The 21,015-nt window shown below is 43.1% G+C and overlaps 3 protein-coding genes across 3 annotated transcripts in view; all 3 read right to left on the bottom strand.

Moving 5' to 3' along the window:
- Positions 1-89: 89 nt before the first annotated feature.
- Positions 90-623, bottom strand: HTD2 (hydroxyacyl-thioester dehydratase type 2). Its single transcript, XM_054174848.1, has one exon. The coding sequence runs from the start codon at positions 621-623 to the stop codon at positions 117-119; it is 507 nt and encodes a 168-aa protein (XP_054030823.1). The 3' UTR covers positions 90-116.
- On the bottom strand, positions 612-3,071 carry RPP14 (ribonuclease P/MRP subunit p14). Its single transcript, XM_054175877.1, has 5 exons — positions 2,940-3,071; positions 2,767-2,851; positions 1,970-2,046; positions 1,343-1,421; positions 612-723 (listed from the first exon to the last, which is right to left on the bottom strand). The coding sequence occupies exons 1-5, from the start codon at positions 3,023-3,025 to the stop codon at positions 667-669; spliced, it is 384 nt and encodes a 127-aa protein (XP_054031852.1). The 5' UTR covers positions 3,026-3,071; the 3' UTR covers positions 612-666.
- Positions 3,072-6,732: 3,661 nt separating this feature from the next.
- The window catches only part of PRKAR2A (protein kinase cAMP-dependent type II regulatory subunit alpha), a 72,169-nt gene continuing 57,886 nt past the window's right edge, over positions 6,733-21,015 (bottom strand). Inside the window, exons 6-11 of the mRNA XM_054180599.1 lie at positions 20,444-20,597; positions 17,087-17,188; positions 14,306-14,380; positions 10,753-10,818; positions 9,946-10,084; positions 6,733-9,421 (exon numbers count right to left, since the gene is read on the bottom strand). Coding sequence (XP_054036574.1) covers positions 9,288-9,421; positions 9,946-10,084; positions 10,753-10,818; positions 14,306-14,380; positions 17,087-17,188; positions 20,444-20,597 — 670 coding nt within the window. The 3' untranslated portion in view covers positions 6,733-9,287. The remainder of the gene's footprint in view (positions 9,422-9,945; positions 10,085-10,752; positions 10,819-14,305; positions 14,381-17,086; positions 17,189-20,443; positions 20,598-21,015) is intronic.

The raw sequence follows: 21,015 nt of genomic DNA, 5'->3' as shown, positions 1-21,015 counted from the left end.
ACATTTGGAATGGATTTTTCTTGCCCATTTACTGGATTAAGTGATGTAATGTAAAAAAAGAGTCAAAATCAAGAGTGCATCTGTGGCCTTTATAGTACAGCACAGAATCAACAGCTCTAACTGTCTGGCACCATGACTTTCACCATCCCTTCCATAACAGTGGTTCCACTTTCTTTGGCTTTACATGATACTGAAATGTGTGCAACAGAACCCTTCAGTCGTTTCACCTCCGCTGCAGCTACAACTTCTTCACCAGTATACAAAGGAGCCGGAAACCTGATCTCCTGAGAAAGAAATATACAACCTTGACCAGGCATTTTAGTACCCAGAAGTGCAGAAATAAGTCCATTGATTAGAACTCCATGTACAATAGTTCTCCCAAACTTAGATTTCTTTGCAAAATCTTCACTCAAATGTAAAGGATTTGTGTCACCTGTTAAATCAGAAAAAGTAACAACATCATCCTGGGTAAAAGCTTTGCTAAGTTCAGCTTTGTCTCCAACTTTGATGTGTAAACTCTGTAGTACAGGATATCCAAACAGCAAGCTCATAGCTGTTAGCTTTGTCAAGGCTTTTTGTTGGAAACCACCTCCAGAAATTCCATGCCTGAAGAGCTGCAACATCTCAAGTAACTTCTTCTTTGTACAACCACACCAGCAACTGCATTCAGTCCAAGACTAGGTCTCTACTGTTGCCAGCTAATGCAAGAAGGAATGGAGATGTCTAGTTTGAGGGGAAGAAAAAAAACAACACACAAACAAAAAGCAGCAATAAACAAACTAAAACATCAAATGCACTTGGAAAATACTTACATAAAGATTAAAAACTTAAGAGCTATGCCCAGATTTTTCTTTAGTCACAGCTTCAGAGACAAAGAATTCTTGGAACTCATTTTATTAAGCAGCATCTTCAGGAAAAAATAATCTCTGGAAGCCCATGTTCATGCATGAATTTTTAAACTATGCCAGTCAACAGCAACTATTAGGAAAGGGCAGAATGGGGCAGGGGAAATAAAAGACTGGACCAAGACATGGGCTGAGAACAAAAGTTCCCCAAAATTATTTCCTCACAGATGTATTCATGAGCTCAGGACTTTCCACTGGAATGAAACTATAAAATAATCAGCCAGCCATTACTGGCACATTTTGTAAGATTCATTGTAAGATGGGATTTGCTTAAACACAGGCCTACACACCTGCATTGAAAAGCATTTCACCCTCAAACCAGGATGTTTTTTGTCCAGGCCACCTGTCTGTGAAGAAGCGGTGTGCTCAGCTAGCCAGACAGCCTTAGAGGAAGAACTGATAGTGGGGGAAGCCATCCAGCCCCAAGAAGGCTTTACCTGCAGCACTCGAAAGGCACACCTCCTGTTCTGGTAGAAGCCCAGCAATGTTAGAGCACTCCACAGCCTAACAAGGCCACTAAGTAAAAAGAAAGCACAATGTATTAGTAAAATTCGTTTTTCTCTGTTTTCCCAAAAGAAAAACATCTTCAATAAAAAAACTTCTTACATGAAGAGTGACAGAACCTTAACTGAGTTCAACAGCAGGTAATTTCACCAGTGAGTTCCAGTAGCAGCACTGTGCCCTGAAGGGTTATTGCACTGACTGCTGCCTCTTGTCCCAGACATCTACTGTAACCTTTTCAGGTTCAGTTTACTCGCCCTGTCCTTGTTCTGTGTGGTTAAGTTCCTTCTTCCCTTAAGTCACCTGCTATTGTCTTCACCATTTAAATATGGTAACCGTTCTCACCTTTACTACAGAGACAGATGTAAAGATGCCTATTTCAGTGGTGCTTAGCTCCTGTTTTAAAGCAGGCACCATGTGGGTCACCAAATTTTCACCAGTTTTTATTTCTTTTTTTGCATGCTGTATCAGCTATCTGCAAATTAAGGCTTCAATGACCATTCTTAGCTTGAGTTCTATTTTCATATGAAAAGCAGCTGAAGTGCATACCTACTGCACCTTACCTACTAATAACTCTTAATATGGCAGACACAGTTTTTTCCTCATATGTTAAGACATCAACAGGCAAAGCTGCTCCAACCTATGAAAAAAAAAAATGTTTAGTTAATAAGCATCATCCTATGCTTCTGTAGTGGTTTATATGGAAGCATCATGCTCACTGCCAGCACATGACATTATTAAGGTGTTATGTAGCATTTTGGCTACACCACCACCTGATTTTACACAAGACTCTTCCTCTCAGATGTTTTTAGACAGAAACCATTTTAAAATCCACACTACAGCTGAAGAAACAGGGACACAGCTGTGATGTGACTTGCCTAAAGCCACCCAGCAATACCGTAAACAAAGCAAGAATAGCGCTGTGGACTTCCTCATCCAGGAAACCATTCCCTTCCCATAGTTTTCCTTTTAAAAGCTCACTACTAGAAAAACATCAAAACCCCAAACTCTGAAAGCCAGACATGCTGGAGCCGCTTGACCATAGGCGTCAATACAAACCACACAGCTTCAGCTTCATGAGGAGCAAGTTACAACGCAGGCTAAAGAGCAGGGAACTGATTCCCGGAGAGGCAAACCAAACACACTTATGCTGTCCCCGCACGTCCAAGGCTCCAGCCTGGGCGCTCTCCTCTCCCGCTTAGATACTACCCTACAGCCAGAGAAGCTTATTACAGGGGTAGGACCAACAGAAAACCGCCCGCAGAAGCCAGGGACTCGCTGTCCGCTCCCGCAAAGCTCTCCTGGGCCCAGCTCGAAGCCGTCAGGCAAGGGAAGGCGCCTGGCCCCCGTCCCGGCCCACCTCTCCATGAAGCTCCCTCAGGGCCGACACCACCAGCTGCTTGAACTGCGCGACGGTGGGCCGAGTCACCCCGTCCGGCAGCTCCCTGCGGGGAAACAGAGGAGAGGGCAGGCTGGGGGGCCGGGCGGCAGCGGCGGGCCGGAGGCCGGGCGGGGCGCGCCGCTGCCACTCACAGCCGCACGCGCAGGTAGTGGTACTCCGCCGCGCTCCGCAGCACGCGCCGCTCGAAGCTGGCGGCCGGCGGCTCCGCACGCGCCATCCGCCACCCCCCGCCGCGCACCGCCGCACGTCCTTGCTCAGCCAATACGGACGCGGAACCGCCCGACCTTCTACGGCGGCTCCGCGGGGTCAGCTCCTCGGCGTCGCCATGGCGACCGGGCGCGGGCACCTTCTCGCCTCAGGGCCGGCTCAGACGTCCTCGGCCGCCGCCGCCTCTCCGTTACGCCAAGGCATCCGCTGGGGAAGGTCATAGCTCGCCACTACTTCGGCCAGGGCCGTCCTTGGGGAACATCCGGCCCCGGAGCAGAGCAGCGTGCTGCTGCCGGGGCTCGGCGACTGCTCTCTAGAGGTAGGCTGGAGAACCTAGCTCTGCCAGTGAGAAACAGCCCTTGCTTCCCCCTTGGGTTGACCTCTCAGTGCTGCATCCTCCCTGTGTGCCCCAGGGCCCCTAAACCCGCCGTGTGGGAAATTTGAGCTTAGCCTTTTCAGACTGAGGAAGGCAACAAGCCATCTTCGAAATTAATCTCTGGGAAGCTGTGGAAACAGATGGTGTTTCCGAGTGCTACATGCTTCAAGCTTCAGGAGGACAAACATTGAACACTCCACAATAAACATGCTGTTGGAGAGGGGCTAGCATGGATGATCCTTCCCCTTCCCTTTAAACAAATTCTGTTGGTCCTGATGCAGTTCCTGGTGGAGCACGTTGTCTGGCACCATAGCAGGTTACAAACATTGAGGGCAGCGTGCTAGCCTAGCCTCCTATTTTACAGATTTGAAAAGTACACAGGAGGAGGTTGCATCTCACTGTTCATCACTGAACAGAGGAGATAACTTCAGCACCTTGTAAGTGAACTGAGGATTGGGGCAAAATAAAATAAATCCTTTGAAGAAAACCAGTAGAAAGTATGGAAGCAATTTTGCCAGAAACGATGAAACATCCTCCTCAGCGTAAGAACTTTGGAGAATATTGCTTCTTTTCTAATAAAAAAGTACAATGTTGACCCCCACAGGGTAACACTGCAATAAACACCCATCTGATGTGTTTGAGCTAGGGCCTAATTCTGATGCATTTGTCAGCAAGCTGCTCAGTCTATGCAAAGGAACTTGGGGAGCCTCTCTGTTTGGATTGGGGGTTTTATCTGTCCGAGGTGGGGTAAGCTTCGGCCCTGAGCCCCAGCACACTGACAGCTTACTCTTTTACAGGTACTGATCTGTTCTTGTCTTCCTACTGCTGATGCAGCACAAAGCCCCAAGCCAGGCTTTTTGTGTGTCAGCTAAAGCCCTTGGTGATTTTGAACAGGTATGCAGAAGAAAACAGCAGCGTATCTCAGAAAAGCCTCCCCAGGAGGTTATCTAATCAGCCCCTGCCTCAGACATTGCAAGCATTCAGCAGAACTGGTTTACAACTGTTTGGGGGAAAAATAAAAAACCTTAGTGCTGAAAGAGTTCACACTCCCTGAAGCAGTCTCTTCCAGCTGTCTTCCAGACAGATTTTTCCAATGCTTAATCAACAGCTTCCCTGCTGTAGCTTATGCACCCTATTAATAGACCTGTCCCAATCAATAGGAGATCATTCCTCCTTGTTTATTTCTTGTCTCCTTTTTCCTCCTCCTCCCTTCTATAGAAAAACCATCCCAGGTTTTCCCATATCCTTGTGTAAAATAGAACATTTTCTAGATCTGTTTATCATGTTGCTGCCCTCAGGCCCCTTCAGGTTTTAACATCGTTCTTGAGTTCAAGTGCCCAGAGCTGAAGTACTGTATTCCTGCAGGGGCTCTCTCATGTTCATCACAATCCATCTAAACTACTCTTTTAGACTAATTCAAGAGCCAAACATAAAAACACTAAATGTTTACAAACAAAACTTTAGCAAAGGCAAATATTGAGTATTTGATCAGGCAATTTCACATGTACCAAAGTACTATCATTTTCAAATTATCAGGTTAAAAACCAAGCCAAACCAAAACAGGAAGCTTGCCATATAAAATTCAGTAGCTGTTAAGTGTAGCCCAGCAGGAGACCTTCAGGATTATTGTGCTTCTCAGAGGAAGTGGGAACCAGTTGCTCCAACAATAAATCAGTTCTATGATAATTTGGCAGACACGTGAGAGCAGCCAGTTTTATTGGGAGCAATAATGTCTACAGAAATTGGTATTATTTTTAAGATGTTAGTAAAATTTTAATCACCAAACAGCAAAATTGGTGGTCAGGAAGTATCAATCTCTTCTGGGTTATTGCAGCAGGGCAAGCACTGTTGTCCATAAGGCTCAGAAAACAGACGCAGCAGTAACTCAGGCACTCCGAGTAAATCTAGTCAGCTGCTCTCGAGTCCACTCCTGATGTGAGCACTGGGCGGGGGGGTTGTGTCAGCTGCAGTAAGTCAATAAAGAGCACACACAGGACTGTACAGGAAGGCTGGACACAACATGTCATTTTTTTATTAACCAAAAGTGAAGCTGAACCCCAGAGTGGTTTCACTTGTTAAAAACGGCTGTCTGTATGGCAGATATTTTTCTTTCATGTTCAACACTGTAGTGCAAGAACCAAACTCCGCAGCTGTTCGTCCTTTGAGAATCAAGTACTAAATGTAAAATGAATTAAAATAAGGGTCCCTCAATGAATCAATTAAAAAAAACAAAAACATTCAACTCAGAAGAACAGACCAATTTTAAGAACTGTCTCATTAAATCATCCCAAGTGAAAGACCTTTAAAAGCACTTGGAGCCTTGAGGTAGCAACTTTATGCAGAATTTAATTCCCCTCCTGCCCCACAGAGCGGAGGAAAATTAGTAGTGCATTATTAGCTCCAGCCAGCTAAGCAGAGTTGAGTGTTCTCCTGTGAGGTTAGTGACTTTCTCTTGCATCTTGAAAGAGCAGTGTAGTGCTGCAGACTGTCAGGAGGAAATCCACAGGGAAGGCCTCTTGAAATAAAATATACGGTTTGGGAAAGAGTGAAAACAATCAGCAATAACCATAACAACAAAAACCATCTGGAGTGAAAAAAATCCAAAGTGTCTGTATTTGGCAAAACTGGTTTACAAACACATGTCAAGAACAAAACTCCATTTTCAGCCAACAGAAAAGAAAGAATGGAAATGACATTCAAAGGGGTTAGGGTTTTGCCCTCTGTGCAAAAATTGCACCTTTGTTTTAAAGTTTTGCACTTCTGTTTCTATAAAGAGAGCTCTGTTGCCCTTTTTTGTCCTTTTACATGGTGAAACCTGTGCTGTGACATTAAACAGAAATACCATATGCCAGGGTATTTGACCACTGAAAGCTCCTCTTACCGACTCCACAACAATCACAAGCGGGGAATCACAGACAAGACACTTTATTTCTCCTCCAAGTCTCAAAGACCATATCCTCTTTGCTCACTTTTCTGCTGAGTTCTTTTATTAAAAACCAGATCTCTCTCTACTGCCAACTGCAGAGACTCCGTGGCAGATGTATTGGACACTGAGCAGTAAAAACAAAAAACCTGGGCTTGTTCTCCAGAACTGCAATGAGCAATCAGCATGAAAAGGAACAAGCTGAGATACAGCGATGTGGACAGATGTTCACTTCACTCCCTGGGCTTGGTATCGCTACTCACTCGCTTTCCAACTTTACCCATTGCTGGTGCTCTAAGCAGATAGCTGGCAATGTTGAATATCTTAGTACAAGCTTCTCTCACTATCTTCACGTCCCCAAATTGTATGGAACAGGTTGGTTAAACCAGACCAAACTAGTCAGGCACGTTGTAAATTATAGTTTTTAACGGATGAGCCTTCTTACAGGCTGCTGCTTTTTCAGCTCAGTTTGCCTTTGCTTCAGGGAATCTAGAGAAATGTAAAACAAAAGCTTTTTCTTTCTTTCTAGCATGGGATCCCAATCTTTTGATTTCACATTCTTATCCTTTCCTTTGACTTCTAGAAGCAACCTCCCTTCCAGGCAGAATCTGAATTACTTAAGGATCAAACATCAGCCCTGGTTGCGTGTTGGGTTTTTTTGCTTAAGCTTCAGAACAATTGCCATTTGCATATGCTGAGGTATACAACCCTGTCCTGCAGAGAGCCAAAGGCTGTAGGAATCAGAATCCACCTGTAAGGCAGCTCAGTCTGCCAGGCTCCTCTGGATAAATGAGAGGATATTCTGCCTGGCAGCAACAAAGGCCAGCTGATGATTTCACTGCAAGTTTCTCGTTAGTTCACATGACAGTTCAGGCAGCACAGAAACTCACATTGGCTTGGAGACGAGTTCATGTCTGGTTTGCAGGACAGTCATGATCTGGCTTCAGAAAGACTCACCTTGGAGCTCAAAGCATCTTAAACTTTTATATATTATTAATTCAAGGGCCTGATGAATAGAGCTTTTTCACTTTTTGTTTCTTAGTTTGCTTTAGTTTGCTTGCTTTTTTTAATTCTGTAATCTCAAGAATGATTTTTTTTTTCTTTGGTGTTAAAAACCTTGGAAGCATGAATGAAAAGTACTTGCTGCTTCTCTGGCTGTAAAAAAATAACCAGCCTAATAAAGCAAGGGAAATTCACTGTCCTAAAACACATGCAGTTAGAACAGCCACTAGACATCACAACCAGGACTTTAATAACATGGAAACACCTCCCCTCTGTGGTGTCCATTACAAATCATTGGCATCATATAAAAATATTACTCCAATTACAGCAACTGGACAACAGCCATTCAAATTCACCAAGTTTCCATCTTACTCATATTACAGGAATTGAGAGGAGCTCATCCATTTGGGGAGAAAAAAAAAATCGTCCAGAAATCAACTTAAAAGTTGCAGCTAAGCATCTCGCTGCTTCGTGTCCCCCGTGATAACTAGAAGCAGAGATTCAACGTTAGCATCCTTCTATTCTTGTTCACGTGGCCATGAAAAAGAGCAGGTTCTGTTATACTAGCATCCACAATTAAAATTTTATAACCTCATAAAACACCAGTAAAGTTTGCATGAGCTGCAGAAGAATGACAATTCAGAGGGTCACGAGATTTAATACCTACAAATTCAACGTCTCCATATAAATACTCGGGTTTTGTACACCATAAAAACGTCCTTCTTCTGGCCTGCTTCTTGTTTAGATAATACTCTGATAAAAATCTCAGCAGTATGCCAATTAAGATCATTAAAGCTATAGAAATAGAATCTACCCAATAAATGCTGCAAATTTACTAGGTATTTTAGATAAACATTAGCTTGGTTATCACCTAAACCAAAAAGACTCCTCAAACACACCAACTGCGCAGTTAGCGAAGACATTTGCTTCACAAAGTCAAATGTTGCCAACCTCTGAAAAGTTGAGCAAATCAACATGGTATTTGGAAGCATCCAAGTGTCTAATGAAGTTAGAATACTGTGAAATGTTAGGACTGGGGGAGCTCCTGTAAACAAGTACAGAAGCAATCTTCGTTTAAATTACAAAACATTCACCTCCTTAAAAAGCTTTAAAACTGACCCAGTCAACAACAGTGCCCTGGGAAATCTAGCGGTATAAAGGATCTCTGTAAGCAAGAGAAGGTCATATATTGTGATCTCACCAAGGAGCAGATTTGGAGAGATGACAATTCTGACACCTTTGGGCCATGTAATCTGAACCACTGCATTTTTTTTGGGCAGCACAGAATAAAACAATGTTCTTTGCTGCTCAGAAAACACTTAAAACGCAGTAATGCTTCATTTTCAGCATTTTGCTGCTAAGCAGACTCTCCCGTCTCCCCAGCTCAGTCTACTTGGTTTAAAGAGCTATAGTACCTGCCACTTTCAGCAGGTGGAAGAAAACTTCAGTGCCACCTTATGAACTGGCTCCATTGATATTGTAACTTCAAACCCAGATGCTACAATTAAAAGCAAATTTGACATGGAAAGGAAAGCGTCAGATGAACGTAACAAGCCCATAAAAGGCTCATATTCCACAGGCTGCCTCTGCAGAACAGGCACCTTCCCACTACAGAATCTCATAAGAAAATTTATCCCAACAGTAACACCAGAAGGAAGGAGGCTTCTATATCTTGCACACTTTGGGTTTCATATGAGGCACTTGAACTGTTGGACAGATGCCATTCTGAACCAAGTAAGTGAACATAGGGTTATAATCATCTTTATCTAGGTCTAATAATGAAGTATCAGCAGAAAAGTGGAGGCAGGGAGTGAGCAATCCATCTGTGCTGAAACTTGTTTATTGTTTCTAAAATGCCCAAGAAGACAGCAGCAGTAACTGTTCTGTAGTGTCCGTTTTCCTTGTGAGTTGTGTTGCTGATAGGAGGCTTTTCTGTGTCTTGAACTAAGAAGGCATTGAGGTACCCTGTGCCTAATTCCCTGGATCCATCAGGTCCATGCTAGAGCCAAACATTGTCACCAGCTGCTCCTCATAATGTGTTATATTCCTCTTCATAATGTCCATGCAGGGTCCAAGCAACCTCTCAAATGCTTGCACATCCATGACTGCAAAGGAACAGAAGTAAAAACAAGAGTGTTTGTCAAAAAGGACACCACACACCAATCTTTTGGGTTTTTTAACTCAGAGCACAGATGTCCAGTCCAATCCATTTGAGCTTGAGGCTTCGATAGAAGCCACAGAAACAGAACTCTGATTTCCCTCTGTACTGTTGTTTGGAGAAACAAGATTAATGAAATACACACCTGATGTCAAGGATAAATACACACCACGCTGGCATTACAATATCACCTGAAAGCTATGTGTGACAAACAAGCTGCAGCTAAGAAGCTGATGCTGCTTACCCATAAAAGAGTACAGGCTACACAAGCAGAAAGACCAGAACCTGCTGGAAGGAAGCAGCAGCACTTCTCAAACTTGAATACGGAGATCGACTCAAGCCCATACTCCTAGCTTCTTGTGTCTGACCGCCAGTTACCACAGGGCTGGTAGGTTCTGAACAGCTGCTCACTTGAGCATGGTCCACAAGAAGAGCAAAGCCCAGGAAATGATAACTAGAAATACTACTTACCTAAACATTTGACCTCCCCAACAGCATAGGCAGAGGCTGCTCTGGGTCTGTTGGTAACAAGTGCAAGCTCTCCAAAATACTGCCCTCTGTGACATCGGGCAATCTCCACTTCTTGGTTAGCTTCCTGACTCGTCATAATCTGTCAAATGGTACATTTTATTATTTGCATCCAGATCTGTCCTTGTACCAGGCTGCAGTTAATCCCAGATACCTTACAGATGTGCTGCAGCTCACTGGTTTAGGGCTTTTAAACTAGCGCCTCCCAAGTCATGCCCTGTTTGTAGAGCACATTAACAGCATGCTCAGTTTAAGTTTGATAAGAGAAGTGTATATCAGCTCACAAGTTTTGATTGGCAGATAGTTACTGTTACAGCTTTTGGAGCTGCTACTACACAGGCTTTATCATGCACAACACATTGTTCCCTAAGGCTACCTCAGACCATGCAGAGATTGGTTCTCATGCCCACATCTAGTATGTCACTAGCGACAACAGAATCCATGTTTTGCAAGTTGTGGGTTTCTATAATCCTAGCACAGAAGTTTCACCTCCACACTTGAGGCCTATGAGAATAGCTCAGGTTAGTCTGTAGAGGAGCAGACACAAACAAAAGACTTTCCAGCCTTAGTGAAGTGATTTCTCACCACTTCAGAACAGACAGGGGAATTGACAGGCTACATCACCTGAGTGGCAATGATAAATATCATTAAATAATATCTCAAAATAAGTCAGGGTTAGGCTTCTTCATGCCACTTGTACTAATCAAATCAGGAATTGACCTGAAGCCTAATCATCCACTTTGAACTCACCTTGCTTTTAATCAAGATTTTTACTTCACCAGATTCTACGATGTAAAAACAATCTGCTTTATCGCCCTGTGAAGAGGGAAAGGTAAACCGAATGATTTTTAAGTTTACTGTCAAGGTACATAGAAGTGGTATTAAAGCTCTCACTCTGAAATAGGCTTTGTGCAGAAATCTCATTGACAAACACTCAAATTCTGAACATTGAAAGGTGTCTGGTTAGTTAATACACGAGAGGACCCCACAGAGGAAGGAACTACTGTTACACAGAGAGCCATGTGAGGGCAGATGGACAGGAAAAAGCAAAGGAGGTTGATGATATAGAGCAAAATCACTGAAATGCAAATCTTCTGATCCTGATGGAAGTATGCAATAGAGAAACTAAGCAGGACCTAGGATTTCCACAAGCAAGTTTACAGGAACCACTAATTTAGTGATTGCATTTCTCGATGTCAGTAGGAAAAAGTATCCATACTAAAGCTAAGCAGGAGCTCAGATAATCCAGGGTAAAATAGTGGCAGATCAGCAGAACCCAGAATAGCTGTATCTGAGGAGTATAGCCAACAGAAATTAAGAGGAGGGTAATATACAGAAATCCAAGCCCATCTACATGAGGAACGATGCCACCACTATGTAAAGGCAGTGAGAATGGTAAGGAAGAAAGCAGTCTAACACCATGCCATTAAAGGAAAATACATCACATAGGGCAAGCGGAAGACAATAAAACCAGACAGACTTGATATCAAGTTCTAGAAAGATATCTCAAGGTGCTGTTGAATAATTGACTGTGAAATAATAAAAGAAAAAAAATCAAAATTGCTTTAGTCAAAAGCAGCTGTTTCTATGAGTTACTATGAGGGGTCTGAAGTCTCCAGCCTCTGGGATATTTCAAAGCAATTTGGACATGGTCCTGAGAACTGGCTCTAGGTGGCCAGAGGGACTGGACAAGATGGCCTCTAGAGTTCCCTCAGCCAGTATGTTTCTGTGAGAATTTCCAATACCTTTTTCACATCCAAACCCACCAGGTTGCAGACCTTCAACAGATCACAGCTTACATCTGTTATGCAATGCTTTGCCAGGACCTAATATTTTGAAAGTTCTAGCTGCAACAGAGGGAACTTTTCCTCTCTATATCAACTCCTGTGAGGCATAGGACTGGACATCAGAGTGGAGAGCCAGCATGTGTCTCCTGCTATGGAATCATAAACAAAGGGACTAAAAGGCTTCAGGGAGATAGAGGCTGGAGAAGAAACTGATAAGGCAATAGGAGTGGCTCAGCAAAAAACTGAAACAGTGTGAGGAGGGAAATAAATCTGACATTAAGTCAAGCATGCGAGGAGCCTATGAATGCGATGGGAAGGATAGACAGACAGTTGCAACTTCAGTGTGAAACAGGCTGGGAGAATACAATACAAGATTTAAATACGGAGTTACAATAGAAAATAGGCCCCTGGCTAAGCTTCCTGAGGATGGTCATAAACCATCCTTCACTGTCCTCATCTATCACAACACTACTCAGCACACTTCTGAAAGAGGAAGCACTAAGAGTATGGGGTTGGTTTGTTAGTTTGTTTGTTAAAGAATAAAACCAAACAGAGGAGGAGACATCCTCATAACACCAGCAGGCACCAGCGATTTTTAACTGCTTTAAAGCATACTGCCCTTAACTGAAGGGTCAAATTCCAGAAAGGTGACTGAAATGTAAAATTATCCATGAGAGAGAGAGAGCAGTCATGGCAACTTCTGTAAGTTAAGAGCTATCACATCTTTTTCAAGCATAACATTTCATCATCTTTAGCAGTGTATTACCATCACTCAGACCTATCCAGACTATTAATTCTCCTTTTAAGAGTAATTACATACTTGTCCTTAGTTCAGTTATTACAAAAGACTAAAACCAACTGTGTAATTGGATCACTGATGGTCTGAGTTCCCAGTTTTGAAACTGATTTACAAGCTTTGATTCTGCTGAGAGTTCAGTTTTCTAAGGGTTTTAAGCAAGGAGATTTTCAACTTACGAAACTGAGGATATTTCTGGAAAGAAGTAATTTGGCAGCATTCAGTGATCAGTAAACTGAGGTGTCCTGCATTCAGAATTATCTGATATTCAAGGTAAATTCAAGACATTATCAAAGAGTCATATTCTGTTTGTAAAACAAGATAAATGCTGTTACCAAAAGCCATCAAAGGCAGGACTTTCTTGCAGTAACTTCTACTTGAACTAGAGAACTTTTGCAACAAACACAGCAAGCCCAAGCTAAAGTTGATCCAAAATTCCAGTGTTTTGTCAGTAACAGTGTTCCAAAAGAAGTTGTGTCCCTGACAAAAAAACCTTACACAGCTTTAGCTTGAGTTTGTCCAGCTTCATGTTCCCTCACTCTGGCTTTGATCTGCTATAGAGGATAAAACATGCACCAACAACCAAAGGCTGTTGAAGTTGACGCTAGACCACTCCACCATTTAAATACTCTTAAGAACATCAGGAAAACCAGTGGCTTTGATTAACTCTGATGGTTTCTTAGAATAGTTAACTGAGTTGGGTCCAACTAGTAAAATATTCCAAAAGACTTCTTTTCATCCAAATCATACTCCTGTCAAATTGTTTCACGTGTTCAGTCAGACCTAGGAATTAAGAGATGCTTAATCTGGTCATATCTGCCTGTGAAAGGCTAGCTGGGGGCCTTCATGGCAAATTGCATAGACAGGCAGTTAGTTTCAGCTTTTTAAGGCATACTCCTCAAAAAAAAAAAAAGAGAGAAAGAGTGAGAGAATGTGATGGTGTGGCCCTGGCCTGGCGGCCAGATGCCCACCAACACCGCTCTATCACTCCACCTCTTAAGTGGACAGGGGGATAGGGGCAAAAAATATAACAAAAGCCAGGAATAGGATAGGTGCAATTTTAATAACAACAATAAGCAAACAGCAATAGACCACACAGAAGCAAAAGAGCAGAGAGTGATGTTAGTCTCTGCATTCCATCAGCAGGGCAATGGTTGGTCTCAGTAAGCAGGGTTCTCTAAGTTTGGTTGCTGCTCGGGAGGATAGACACCTTGGACGAATCCCCCACTTCCTTCTTTCACTTTGTTCTTCTATCTGAGCTGACATCATATGGTATGGAATACCTCTTTGGCCATTCTGGGTCAGCTGGCTCAGCCATGTCCCCTCCCAAGATCTTGCTCCCCCCTCCCCTCAATGCACTCTTGGGGCTGGGAAATGTTGAAAGGACACAGCCTGAATACTTATTCAACAGTAGCCAAACCACTGCTGTGTTATCAACTACTGCTGCAAAAGGCAGCACTACAATGATGCTGTGAGGAGAATTAACTCCAGCTCAGTCCAACCCAAGACAGAGAAGAAAAACTCAGAAACTAATCGAACAAATTTGTAGCAAAAGACATACCAGGTTGTTCCACAAACATTCAGAAAGTGGGTTTAAGTAAACTGGAAGTATTAAAAAATTAAGTCACAAATTACTCCAAGTAAGAGGATTCTGTTAAGTCCATTTCAATCAGAAAAAAAAGATGCCTGGAAAGGAGAACAACAAAGAGAATCCAAGTACCTGAGAAATGATACGCTCCCCATCTTGAAACACTTTCTCCCCTATAACATCCACTATCTTCATTCGCTCTGATGCCTGCAACAAAGAAGAAAATTTAGCATAATTAGCTGTTATAGTAGACCTCTGGTAAACTTCATAGCTGAGAAATGAAGAGGCATTCACTCAACACACAAACACACACCATCTGGTACTGAAAAATACAGCCCCTGTGATGACATTGTCATACTGCACCACAGCTTTCAAGACTACTATAGCCAACAGGGAAAGAAAATTATCTGGTGTCTCAGCTGTGTGTTTTTCTTGCCCTCACATTTGAAAAACAATAGATTTTGGATGCTTTACAGCAAAGAAAGAAAAATATATCACTTCTAAGGTTCAGCTGAAATTCAAACACTCAGAAAAACACCATAAACCTCCTACAAATCAAATTCAATGCACAACACCAGCAACACATTTTCAAAGTATTTTAATCACAATATACTTGAACATGGGTAGAGGGACAGTGTTCCAGAACTCAGTCCTAGAGTGGAGAGGGGAAAGGGATGTGAAAAGGACACTGGCTGCAAATTGTAAGCAGGGATTTCAACAGGATGCCCAGCAGCAAGGGCAAGAGGTACGAATTTGACATGCCTTGAAGCATGCCTGAGCCTTCATAACTGAAAGACCAGTTACATTCATCTCCAATGTTTCTCACTGCAAAACAGTTTTATTGCTTCAAAGCAGTGTTAAAAGACATATTAAGACAAGAAGAAAACCTTACAGTTAAAATTAGCATCTCAGCAGATGATTCAGTTGTAATCCATTCGCTCCACGAATGCATCTTAATCTATTCCATGTCTGAGAAACTGAATTCTGATCCACACATGATTCAACTGCAGCATGTCATGCAAAAAGCCATCCAGTGCTAATGACTTATTTTTCTCTATCTTAAACATCTGAGTCATTTTTTTGTGCTCAAAAAAGTCACATTGATGGAACTAGTTTAAGAGAAGCACAGAGGGGGAAAGTATGTAATGCACCCTTTCCACAGCTACCAACATATGTCCAAAATAGTATGTATTAGAGGTTGCTATTGACATTCAGTGATGCTTTGCAGTTTTGTAATCTTCTCTCACAGAGATGAAAAGCTCTTCTCAAATGCTAAAGATTAATGGTGAAAAATATTCTTATGACAAGAAAACAAAGAAAAGCAACCGTACGGCGTAAGGCAAAGAGACACAGACTAATTTCTAAGCACTTTGGTGCGTCTCCAAAAGTCTTCTGAAGATATAGTCTGAATCAACAGCTTAGAAGTGACAATTTACATGTTGTTCCTAAAGTCATGCACCATACACATCAGCATGACAGCTGTCATTTTGTTCCCAAGTGGCAGTGCTTCCCTTTAGCCCGTTCTTAGTTTACTCCCTGAATATGGGTTAAGGTTAAAAAGCAAGACCTACTGCAGCCCACATCTTTGTCTCAAAATCTTTCATGGCTTATAAAGGCCAAATATCCCAGTGCTTGTATCATTACTTTACTATCATACCCACAAAGGAGTTCCAGTTTTCACCTCCATACCTGTTCTCTGACATACTTATCCATGTTTTTTGTTTGGTTGCTGTCTTGGGCTTTTAGAGACTGAGACAAAACTCAGCAAATCATTTACTGTGAATAAAGGAGATGAAAAAAACCCACCAAACAAGCAGTGCACATCTTCAACAATGCCAAGTAAGTTGCTCAGTAAACATGGTATCAAAGCAGCTCTTAAAATTCTGTCCTAAGCAAAAATTACACTGGTATCATAGAATACATAGAATACATAGAATAAACCAGGTTGGAAGAGACCTTCAAGATCATCGCGTCCAACCCATCAACCAATCCAACACCACCCAAACAACTAACCCACGGCACCAAGCACCCCATCAAGTCTCCTCCTGAAAACCTCCAGTGATGGCAACTCCACCACCTCCCCAGGCAGCCCATTCCAATGGGCAATCACTCTTTCTGTATAGAACTTTTTCCTAACATCTAGCCTGAACCTCCCCTGGCGCAGCCTGAGACTGTGTCCTCTTGTTCTGGTACTGCTTGCCTGGGAGAAGAGACCAACATCCGTCTGTCTACAACCTCCCTTCAGGTAGTTGTAGACAGTAATAAGGTCACCCCTCAGTCTCCTCTTCTCCAGGCTAAGCAACCCCAGCTCCCTCAGCCTCTCCTCGTAGGGCTTATGTTCCAAACCCCTCACCAACTTTGTTGCTCTTCTCTGGATTCGTTCCAGCAAGTCAACCTCCTTCCTAAACTGAGGGGCCCAGAACTGGACACAGTACTCGAGGTGCGGCCTAACCAGTGCAGTGTACAGGGGCAGAATGACCTCCCTGCTCCTGCTGGCCACACTGTTCCTGGTGCAGGCCAGGATGCCATTGGCCCTCTTGGCTGCCTGGGCACACTGCAGGCTCATCTTCAGTCTACCGTCGACCAGCACCCCCAGGTCTCTCTCAGCCTGACTGCTCTCCAGCCACTCTGACCCCAGCCTGTAGCTCTGCATGGGGTTGCTGTGGCCAATGTGCAGAACCCGGCACTTGGATGTGTTAAATCTCATGCCGTTGGACTCTGCCCATCTGCCCAGCCTGTCGAGGTCCCTCTGCAGAGCCTCTCTACCCTCCAGCAGATCAACTCCTGCCCCCAGCTTGGTGTCGTCAGCAAATTTACTGATGATGGACTCGATGCCCTCGTCCAGCAGAAACACTGACTGTGGAGCTAATACTAATGCAAGAATTTGATGCAGATGTCTCTGAAAGGCTTTACCTCCAAGCATTTCAGAAGGGGGACAGACTCAATGAATAATTCATATGTCTTCCTCTTCTTGGCATTGTTTTTCAATATGATTCTTCTGAATGTCACTCGATCCTGCAAGAAAGAGCACACAGAAATACATTATTCCTCTTCACCAGAATGCTCCCTGTTTAAAGAATTGACAAACATGAACTAGAATTTGCAACAAACACAGGGACTGAGAAGCCAGCTGTTACAATGGTACCATATCCATCACAACGGCGATGGCCACCAGCTCTTGTCAGAGTACTTATTGCAACAACAAACAGAAAAAACATGGAGCTGTTAGACCTGGTCCTTCTCGGACAAGAATTCCATTTCTCATCTGTCCTGTCCTGTTTTTCAGGGCTGAGTTTCTGGGTTTGACTGTTAATGATTCTTTCTGTGGTGGTTCCACATACAATGAAGAAGTTATACTGGAAATTGGAATTTCCAACACTGCTTAAGACAACTGTGAGACTAAGTCTGAATTGGTTTCTTCTCTACTTGAGTCACAGATTTCAAAAGTAAGAGATTTACACCGGTCTCAAATAGATCAGGAGCAGAATAACAAACAGCAACAGGCTCAATTCACTCTTTCACCTTTTTGGATCTGAAACTCAGGTTTTGGAACCACTGCTTCCTAATTTGCCCATTGGAATGGGCTGATGGGGGAGGTGGTGGAGTCGCCGTCATTGGAGGTTTTCAGGAGAAGACTTGATGGGGTGCTTGGTGCTGTGGGTTAGTTGTTTGGGTGGTGTTGGATTGGTTGATGGGTTGGATGCGATGATCTTGAAGGTCTCTTCCAACCTGGTTTGTTCTATGTATTCTAATTGCCTGCTGTCCGTGTGTACCGCAAGCACCTTCCTGACAGAAAAACTGCTTGGTTTGTTTCTGAAGCCCAAACATTGGGCAGGATTCCCCTCACCGCCTGCCACTCCTGCTCTGTTTTTTTCTTTCCCCAGGCAGCAGCAGGGGCTGTGCAAGCTCCATGGCCACTGGGCGGCACTCGGCACCCGAGAGAAGGCAGAGCTCCCCCAGGAGCGGCTCCTGCCTCGGTACCTGCAGCGGCAGACATGTTGAGTTTTTTGTCAGAGATATGAACGAAATGTTGCTCATTTCCACACAGAAACGGCAGGGCTCAGCCACTGACAAACACCCATGAGAAAGGCCACAAGGGAGCTGCAACTAAACAGCAGAGCCTGGCAGAGGGCACTTGCCCACTGGCTCTTTTTGTTTCTGTTTGCTTTACAGCAATGCCCATGGTCCCTGTTAGCACTAAATAATCAACATCGAGTTACAGTTAACCTTAAGCAGGGTGAGGCCATGAATGAGAAAATCATAACCAGAAAGTCAAAGGAAAGGAGCAGAAACTTGGTTCAAAAATGGTACCAGAATCTTTTATGTCTACATAAAGCACAATTAGCAGAAACGCTGAAGTCCTGAGAGCCCTTCCTCTGGAAGTCATTTCATGAAAACATGAACTGATACCTCAGCAGAGATATTTTGAGGTGATGAGGTATTTTCTAGAGAACAGTTTTACCAGATGCAGGCTGCAGATGCTTGTAATTTGTAATGGTGACTGACACTAGTGCAATATAAAAAGTTGAAGGAGGTGAAAGATGAAGGGAAGACAGGCATTACTATTATCCAAAGGAGAACAAAAGATAACAAAGCATGTAGTATTGTTTAAAGGAATTCTTCCGTGGTAGAAGTCTCTTCAAATATATATGGTTGGAGATGCAGAAAGGTGCAGAACCAGTCAGGGGAATTGCAAAAGCATAAAATATTCAGAATTTGTTTGAGAGTATCAGGGAGGGAAGAGGAGCAGCAGTATTTAAACAAAAAAGGCAAAGCAGAGAAGGAAGTGTGTGTGAGAGTGACGTTTTCCCCAGGCATTCGCCAGCAAAAGCTGAGGATATTTCCCTGCTCCAGAGACCCACGTTTGATAACTGCTTCATGTCTGAGCCTTCCAGGCTTTTGTTGGCCTAAGTCTGCAATGCAGCAGGAGTAATCCACATTCCCTGAATGACAGATAGCCCATGAGCTTTAGCAACGACTTTGGCAGACCAATAAAAATATGTTTAAATTACATCAAGCACAAAATAGCACAATGAAACAGGGAAACAACAGAGTAACTGGACAAAACAGGCAGGAAAATGCAGCCCTAGTTAATGAAACATCCACAGGACAGGTGACTAGCAAGAAGTGCCCCTGCAACTACACCTTGCTAATTAAGGGAATGCAATCACAGAAGCCCCAATTTGCACAGCTCTTTTCCAAGGCAAACTGGAACAAAGAATCATCTTCACATTTTCTTCCTTTTATGAATGAGCTCACTTTGTAGGTAGCTGCTTTGTTCTGTCTCGTTCATGGAATTAGATTCTGACATTGCTCCCTGGTAGATTTACCAAAATCTTTTCTTCCAGCTCACAAGGAAAAGGGAAGTGAGGTCTCTCAGCAAGTGCAGGGAGTGCGTAAGCACACTGTGTGTAGCTGCTTATCAGTCCTATAATCAAGGTCACAACACATGGTCAACCCCCAGCAATAGTTGCCGAGGAGCCCAGCACACAGAGAAAGCATACAACAGTTCTGGCTTCAAAGGCTTCGTTGATCGCACAACCCACTCATTATGTGCCCTCACAGATGAGTAAGACAGCACTGTGAAAATAACCCCATCCAAATAGTACAGAAAAAAGAACTAAAAAAGGAAACTAATGTCTATAGCTTGACATTCAACACTGCTGGACCAAAGACAAAGCAACATCATCATTTAGCTTGGTATCTCATCGGTCATGCTGACCTGAGAGCATCTTCCAGGGTAACCAAAGGGACCAGAAACATCATGACAGTTTATTTTGAAGGGAAACAAAACTTTGAGCAGACTTCCTAGCTCTTCAAATTACTGACGTCCTCAAGAAGATATTTAACACCTTCCCAATCCCCTTAAAGCAGACAAAATGATAGGAAGCTGAGTCGAAGGTAAAGAATGTCATTTAGGTATTGTTTTCCCCTCCCATAAAATGCATGCATTAATGCCTCCATCATCCTCTGCAGGATAAAAGAAAAGCCAGGGTTTATTTCCCCTAACAAAAGCCACAATTTCAGCAAATGCAAAACAGCAAAAAGGACAAATAAAACTGGTCTTTTTTTTTTTCTTCTTTAAACAGACTAGTTGTTCTAGAAAGGTGCCCAAAAAGATTTGCACAACAGATCTCTTACGCCAGGAGGTGAGATAACAGATCAGGATAAAATAGCTATGAAGGCAAGGAACCATGCCCAGAGCAGCAGTGCAGACAGTGAGTTAGTTTTTTAAATATTATGCATATGAGAGAAACTTCCTTTCCTTACCAGTCCCCAAAGGGCTCCTTCTGTTGTGGCAACAATGGTGGCAGCTCTAGGAGTGTTGTACATCAGTGCCAGTTCCCCAAAACTGCCGTGATTCTCGTAGCGGCCTACACAGCGTGACTGGTTGTCTTTTGCTACAACAATATCATACAGTCCCCTGGAAAACAATGGAATAGATGCTTTTTCTTAGACAACATTCCAGTACAAATCACAAAACCAGCTTTTTGCTATTGTACAAATAGTCCTCTTACTGCTGGGTGAGACGGCATTTCTATTATTGAGCTTCCCAATAGCCTGATACTAAGCTGCTTCTATCTAGACTTTATTCACAATAATTCTCTGTTAATAAAGCATTTCACTCCTGATAGATCTGTGCAGGATCTACTTAATTTTCTCTGCTTAGTATTTTAACATTGCTATTCTAAGTGTTCTGAATATGGTGATAGGTACAAAAAAAATATCATGCCCTGAAAAAAAGCACGCACAGAACACCTTCCTGGCTTCAAGCAGCTGAACATACATATAATTCTCCCCAGAAGTTTAGATCTCTGTCAGAAGGAATGTTATTATCTCCC

This window comes from Dryobates pubescens, chromosome 1 (genome assembly GCF_014839835.1).
Source record: "Dryobates pubescens isolate bDryPub1 chromosome 1, bDryPub1.pri, whole genome shotgun sequence".
In the NCBI taxonomy this organism is placed as follows: domain Eukaryota; kingdom Metazoa; phylum Chordata; class Aves; order Piciformes; family Picidae; genus Dryobates; species Dryobates pubescens.
Note: the sequence above shows the minus strand (reverse complement) of the source record. Positions and strands in the feature narration are given on the sequence as shown.